General features: G+C 40.3%; 1 protein-coding gene across 3 annotated transcripts; it reads right to left on the bottom strand.

The window, feature by feature from the left end:
* Positions 1 to 602: 602 nt before the first annotated feature.
* On the bottom strand, positions 603 to 6,004 carry srsf9 (serine and arginine rich splicing factor 9). Of its 3 annotated transcripts, none has more exons than XM_027282217.1 (5): positions 5,874 to 6,004; positions 3,668 to 3,847; positions 3,272 to 3,489; positions 1,618 to 1,790; positions 603 to 1,532 (listed from the first exon to the last, which is right to left on the bottom strand). In XM_027282217.1, exons 2-5 carry the CDS (start codon positions 3,823 to 3,825, stop codon positions 1,305 to 1,307), a joined length of 777 nt encoding a protein of 258 aa, XP_027138018.1. In that variant the 5' UTR covers positions 3,826 to 3,847; positions 5,874 to 6,004; the 3' UTR covers positions 603 to 1,304. The 3 variants fall into 3 exon arrangements, with proteins under 3 accessions (XP_027138018.1, XP_027138016.1, XP_027138017.1); XM_027282215.1 differs by having other exon boundaries at positions 3,668 to 3,844; XM_027282216.1 differs by having other exon boundaries at positions 3,668 to 4,068; positions 5,874 to 5,990.
* Between the last annotated feature and the right edge of the window lie 1,312 nt (positions 6,005 to 7,316).

Here is a 7,316-nt window from a genome sequence, read left to right as displayed (position 1 = left end):
ATTAAAAATATTATATTTTGCATCTCATGTGCCTCGTGTGTCTTTCCAGACTTGACAGTTGAAACTTTTGTAATGTACTAAATATACAGCACACCTACAATCAAACAACCCATTCCTAATGTGATTTAAATGGGAGAGGAGCAGGGCAAAAGTCAAATTCAAATGTTTTGCTTGCAGCCATAAAGATCTTCAAAAGGTTTGAGTTGCCTCTTCTGAAGCCTGGAGGAATATTTCCAAGGCACAAAAATATAAAATGAGAAGTCAGATTTCAGGTCTTAGATCTCATAGTTGTTGTTCCAACACATTTTTAAAAATAATTTAGAAATATATAATGAGATGAACACTTGAACCACTGATGTTTCACCATCCACTGCAAAACAGGCAACGCTTCAGATGCAACTTAACACTCACAAATATCAACCACACTGTGCAGCATCTTAGCTGAAGGTCAAACAGGCTACACTCGAGGATATAGTCTATCTTTACAGACTAATCCCTTAATCAAAATTACGCTAAAACTATTGCTTATTTAAAAATATAAATAAGTTTTATTCGCAGAGGTCAGCTTGACATTTTTGAGGACAAAAGAATGAGACAGACACTAAAACTTTGCATTTTATTGGTAAAGAAAAAAACATTAGAGATGCATACAAATTATAGTCCACCTACAGGCCACCTCGATGAGAGGCTGATACATTTAATAAAATAAAATAAAAAAAAGGTGAGGCTCACAGTCAACATGTCACTACTTTAAAAAGGCTCACTAACTTTACACGTTTTGAGTCAGAGGAGGATATTTAATAGCTTCACAGGTTCTTGGATTGGCAAAAAACTTCATATTTAAAGCTACAGAAATATGACACACAAAAAGGAAAATTTAGTCAAAAATGTAAGAAGCACTATGACCTTTAAGCCTGATAGCTGCAGAATAGCGTCATTTGTTTTGGACATTTACGCGTATGTGTGTGCGCATGTACTGGTTCCCGTCAATGTTTGACATCACAACCCAGGATTTCTTTATAAAAGAAACCTCCAATGTGTTATATGACGATCAACTACCTCGCTAAGAAAAACCACAAAGAAACAACGATTCTGTTTCCAGATAACACATGTGGGTGTTTAAAAGACAAAAATCTTTAAGGCTGTGGGGAGGAGCAGGGTGTGTTCAAGTGATCCTGACCATGGAATGTTTTGCATCAAGAAATAACGATGTATCCTACGAGGAAGCCTGGGTTTAAAAAAAAAAAAAAAAAAAAAAGGAATTACAAAAACATTTCCTCAAATTCATCAAATGATGAGACTTTCTACCGGTAATGACGCGGCGGTGGGCTATGGTGCTGTGGAGGGTGCCTCCTTGGGGGTGGACTATGGCGGGACATAGTATGGCGTGGAGGTGACTGGTAGCGTGGAGGGGGGGATCCTCTGTTATGGTAGGGAGGTGAATAGCGACCCCTGGATCTGGAGCGGGACCGTGACCGACCCCAGTTGGGAGTGCCCCTCTCCTCATAGACACGGATGTAAGCAGTCTCGCCCTGCAAAAATAAAAACATAAGACATTTATTTCTTGAAGCACCAAAAAAAGATGATAGGAAAAATTTCGTCAGCACTTGAACTCACTTGATGTGAACGAAACTCAGTGCGATCCAGTCTACGCAGTGCATACTCCATGTCCTCTCTACGGAGAAACTCCACCACGCCTTCGCCATCGCGCTGCACGTCTGCAAAACAAACGTCTCCTGCCTCGCGCATGTGATCCTTCAGATCCTGCCAGCTCCCAGTTGGTGGTAACCCTGGAATTGGAAAGAGATAAATGTGATGGGGACAAAACTCGCTTCATCACATCAAATTACCTGATACTTCAAACCTAAAATTACTGCAGGGTCAGGTTTCATCACCCTTATTAATCATTTAGTTTTAAGGCATTTTTATAAAGTCTAAGCTAAATGGAAACAGATGGAGAAGTGGGAAGAGTTTGGGTTTACCTACGTAAAATGTGTATAGGAATGTTTTCTTTCAAGAAGGGTGAATTATTCAGGAAACAGTGATGGCTACAGATTACAAATTTGCATTACCATTATCACTGATAACAGTTATGACAACTGTCCATCAGTGAGATATGACACCATAACTTAACCTCTGAGCTTCACGGGCTGTTATGGATATTTGCCATCATAAACGAAAACACACGTCACACATAATTGTGGCTGAATTACACAAAGATATTCAAATTTTTCAAGCCTTATCCTCCTCAACTCAGAGTTTAATTCAAATCCCAGAGTTGTAAAAGTTCAACTGAACAGCCACCTTAACTCTTAGCAGGAAAAAGGCTACGAATGTTACTATTGTAACTCTCTGGATGTGTAAAACTCTACCCACTTCTCCACACAGTGTTCACAAGTTCCTTTCTATGGTATGTTAACTGATGGTTGAGGAGATCTAACCCTTAAAAACAAATTTAAGACCAAGTGGAAGAAATTATTGAATCCCAATATTTTCAGACCAGAGCCCCGGAGTGTTTTACTTCCAGAAATCTGCTCTAGTATGACCGGTCAAGTCAGGCAGCTCTATAAACCTTAGATTTTAAAAAGGGGCTGGTCTTAGATAAGCACTCCAATTTTAACAGCTTACATTAACATACTAGTATAAACATGAGATAAATGTAAAACATAAATAATTAATGATATGCAATGACAAAATTACACCTACCAGTCACTATAGGCGGTGTTTGGGATTATGCAGCCAACAAGACCGGTTTGAGTTTACTGATTTGTTTTTCATGACTTAAGGAGCTGACTTGACCTGATCCACTTAGTCCCCTTGACCTCCAGTCCGCCACGAGAGAGAGAGAGAGAGAAACATATCTGCCTACGACTCATGACGTCCTCTACTAGTCCCCTTGTCCTCCAGTCCGCCATGACAAAGAGAGAGAAATATATCTGCCTACGACTCATGATGTCCATCTACTAGTCCCTTTGTCCTCCAGTCCGCCATGAAAGAGAGAGACACACATCTGCCTACGACTCATGACGTCCTCTACTAGTCCCCTTGTCCTCCAGTCCGCCATGACAAAGAGAGAGAAACATATCTGCCTACGACTCATGATGTCCACCTACTAATCCTCTTTGTCCTCCAATCCGCCATGAGAGAGTGCGAGAGAAACATATCTGCCTATGAATCTTACGTCCACCATCAAACCAATTGCCTTGACCTCCAGGATGGTGTGAAAGAGAGAAAAAAGATTAATTGGCTATGACTCACGACGTCCACCTACCAGTCACTATGACCCGGAATTCAGATCTTCGAGTTGGGGGTCCAAATCTTCCCCTAGGTCCTCCTCCTTGTCCACCTCCTTGTCCTCCTCCACCACCACCTCCACCACCACCTCCCATAGGACCAAATTTAGCACCAGAGGATCGAGGATACTCTACACGTAGCTTGGAGTCTCCATATCCATATCCATTCCTTCCATAGACGGCATCATCTGCATCCCTAAGAGAAGAGAGCAAAGAACTCCTTACCAAAGTACGCCTGTTTCACTAGACCTGGAAATGCCGTCTCCATCCAATCCCTGCTGTCAGTCACTGGAGACGATATTATACGACAAAACCTAAGATGTCCAACAAGGGGAATGTGACTCGACTTGGCAGAGACCATCTCTAAAACTCACCGTGGGTCTTCAAATCGCACGAAGGCAAAGGGGATAGTTCCTCTATTGTTCTTCAATTCAATATCACGGATTTTTCCATATTTGTAGAAGAGATCCTCAATGTCTCTCTCCTGGACATCCACGGGAAGATTCCCCACATAGATCCGGCCATCCGACATGGTGGTTGAGTGAATGGCACTGCTGACACAGAATGGGGGGGGCACCGGCAGACTTTAAGATCACTTCTTGCTTTCACAAATAGCTGTAGAAGGTGTCCTAATCCTAGTTCCAATCCAAAACTTAGTCCATCCGCCTCCAATTCCTTAATTTAGACAAAAATAAAACTCGGGAACGCAGCCATGATAGTAGCAATGGATGAGTTCAAGAAAAATGGCACAGGACCTCGGATCCGAGCCTGAAAGCTTTAAAACACAGGGGTAATGAATGTCCAACGACCTTAATAAAACAGTTACAGAATTATACTGCTTGAAATTATGAGCACTCTGAGTGACACACTTTCACAACTTCCTTCAGTGTGTGTGTGTGTGTAGACAAGAAAAGATAAGAGACTTTATTGAAGCCACACCAACGGAAATTCACTTGTTACAGCACTTCATGGTACATTTGTACAGATGAGTGACAAATTAAAACACATTTATGATGGTCCACTGAAATCTCTCATTGGTGTTCAGCTGGGTTGAGATCTGGTGACTGAAGGAGCGAATCAAATGATTCACAACATTTTCATACTCACTAAACCAGTTTGTCATTGCTATGGCAAGCCTGTCTTTTAGTCAGGTTTTTCCTTTTTCAGTTTGTAACCTGTATTTCTAATATGTTGTTTTTAATTAAATAAAATAACTTAAAAACATCCATGACACAAAAATTAATTCAAACTAGTGGATCGCTTGAATGTTTTTTAAAATAGGTTTTGCTGCAAATATCAGCCTGACACATAGACATGCACATTCATCTACGATTAACTTAAAAGGAGCAGTGTGTAGGATTTCGTGGCATCTAGTAGTGAAGTTTTTAGACTGCAAACAACTGAAGACCACTCGCCTCACCCTCCCACTCCAAACATGGAAAAACCACGGCGGACATAAAGCACATGTTACATGTTACACACTGGACCTTTCAAATGTGACGAGAGTTCAGAGCCTAAGTGGAAATAAAGTGAATGGTTGAAGATAAAAAATAAAATTAAAAAAAACTCAGCTCCAGCAACAGGAAATATCAGGAAGAGAAATGCAGATCAGGAGAACCTCTTTAAAACCAAAATGAGCTCAGGTTCTTGTACTGGTCCTGTTCAGGACAAGCCAACAATAATTTAATCGGGAATAAACCTCCTCCTGTATGAACTGTCAGGGTCAGATGCTGGATTTTAATGTCTGTAAAAATAGTGCTACGTGGTATAAAGGACTATTTATCTATTTCTTTATCTAACAACAGTGCAACATCAAACTTATAGCCTTACATGTCCAGGTGTTATTTATGGCTGTTTTATTAAACTGCATTACAATCAGCAGGTGTTTATCTCTTTCTGGATACTTGCATATGGGCTATTTATTAGTACTTAAATTAATCCTGTGATTGCGCAATGACATTTAATTTCAATCCCATTCAAAAACACACTTCGGTCACATTAAAAAAATAACATTAAAACAAACATCTGTCTGTGGATTTGGATACATTTCGCAGGCCTTGACACACACACACACACAACAGTTGGTTAAGGGACCAAACCTGTTTGCTGCTAGTCAGCTGAACATTCAAGTTGATGTTTGATATTGTGATTTTAATATTAAAAACAGCTCCTGTGTGTCAGAGTCCGGCTGTCAGGCAGCAGTCGTTTTCAAGCATTAACCTTAAGCTACGGCCAAACTAGCCCGCAGCTAACATTAGCTACAGTCTGTTGTGTTCAGTTGTTTTTTTTTTTTGTCTTGCGAAGCTGTTTCTGCAGCCACACTTTTAACGCACGACTGTGCAACAGAAAACAGTTTCACCGGGCGATTCATTTCGGTATTTGTGTCTGAAACGTGAACGCTGTGAACTCCAACAACAGCCCGATCTCTTTGTTGATAGTGTAAGGTCAGCTAGTCGGGCTAGCGAGCGTCTGCTTCGTGACAATACTCAAACAGAAACAGCTGGTCGGTGTGCAAATTAAACACATGCCGCAAACAACACTTAATTTTATATACATTTAAAAAAAATAAAGTGTAATTACCTTTCACACCAAAGCTGACGCCTTCTTTCGTAGGTTTACCCTGATGCTAACTTACCACCTAGCACCGCACGCTGGGCTGTTTCCGTGTTAGCAACATTAGCAAGTAGCTCTGCTACATTTCCGGCAGACAGTGGAGACGGTCGGTGCACTGCTGCCACCTGCCGGTAAGGACAGGAACATGTTTGTCTGTGGTACTAACTCCTAATAATGCATTAAACTAGTGTTTCTTTAACTTTTCTTTTTTTTTTTAACATTCTTTTATTTAAAAGCATATTAAATGCATATTGGGGGGCGGCAGTAGCTCAGTCCATAGGGACTTGGCTTGGGAACCGGAGAGTGGCTGGTTCAAGTCCCACATGAACCAAAAATATGGAAGGTGGACTGGTAGCTGGAGAGGTGCCAGTTCACCTCCTGGGCACTGTCGAGGTGCCCTTGAGCAAGGCACCAACCCCTAACTGGCTGGCTGCCCATCACTCTATCATCTCTCTCCACGTTTGCATGTCTATGCCGTTGTACTGCATGTGTATGTGTCCGGGTTAAAAATGCATCTAAAATAGAGTGAAAAAACAATTTCACCATTGAGGGATTAATAAAGTATATCTTCTTCTTCTTATATAAAGGCAAAGGGGATAGTTCCTCTATTGTTCTTCAATTACATTTTTCCATATTTGTAGAAGAGATCCTCAATGTCTCTCTCCTGGACATCCATGGGAAGATTCCCCACATAGATAGAAATGACAAAGATAACAAATAATGTAAAGTGCATGGAGAGGCCCAGATGGGCTTATTTAAAGCCTCCACCTAGAGTTAAGATTTCACAGAATTAACATACAGAGAACAATAAAACTACATAATGTAATGTCAAACTAGTGATAGAAAAAAAACATATATAACATCAGCAACCAATAATAATGATAACAACAATAAAATCAATATATTAAAAAAGTTACAGACAGTTCACAAGGGGCAGGTTTGTTCATAATAAGTAGCTTTTTTATTGTTGACTTTTGTTGAAGAGGTACTTGGGTGCAAAAGATGTTCTCCTGTTCCTTCTCTTCCTAATATTTCATGTTTAGGGCCACAATTGCATTTTTTTTACCTCCTCTTACTATCTTACTGTCACATTTTAGGTCATAACTGATCATGGGTGTATGCATGTTATCTGCATGACTGTGACTACAGAGCAGCCTGATGGAACCAAAATATTACAGGATTACACATGATACACATGACCTATGATACATAGTTGAGGTATTCTCATTCAAAACAAAGTAGTAAGGTAGTATTAAATGTCACTAAATTAATTTAACATATTTCAGAGATACCTCCACATACATCCACATATGTACCACCCAAAGGAGTTTGTGTACCAGCAGTGGTAAACAAATTGTGCCACAAATTGAGAAACAGTGCTAAACAACTAGGCTTCGACTCATCCTGTTT

The sequence above is a fragment of the Larimichthys crocea genome, chromosome IX, assembly GCF_000972845.2.
Source record: "Larimichthys crocea isolate SSNF chromosome IX, L_crocea_2.0, whole genome shotgun sequence".
In the NCBI taxonomy this organism is placed as follows: Eukaryota; Metazoa; Chordata; class Actinopteri; family Sciaenidae; genus Larimichthys; species Larimichthys crocea.
Note: the sequence above shows the minus strand (reverse complement) of the source record. Positions and strands in the feature narration are given on the sequence as shown.

Bases quoted from the DNA above. Each gene is read 5' to 3' on its own strand.
- srsf9 (XM_027282217.1), bottom strand. From the start codon at position 3,825: ATGTCGGATGGCCGGATCTATGTGGGGAATCTTCCCGTGGATGTCCAG. The intron at 1,791-3,271 runs GTAGGTGGACGT...TTCCAATTCCAG, and splicing joins ATTCCGGGTCATAGTGACTG to GGTTACCACCAACTGGGAGC. The intron at 1,533-1,617 runs GTGAGTTCAAGT...TTATTTTTGCAG, and splicing joins CTGAGTTTCGTTCACATCAA to GGCGAGACTGCTTACATCCG.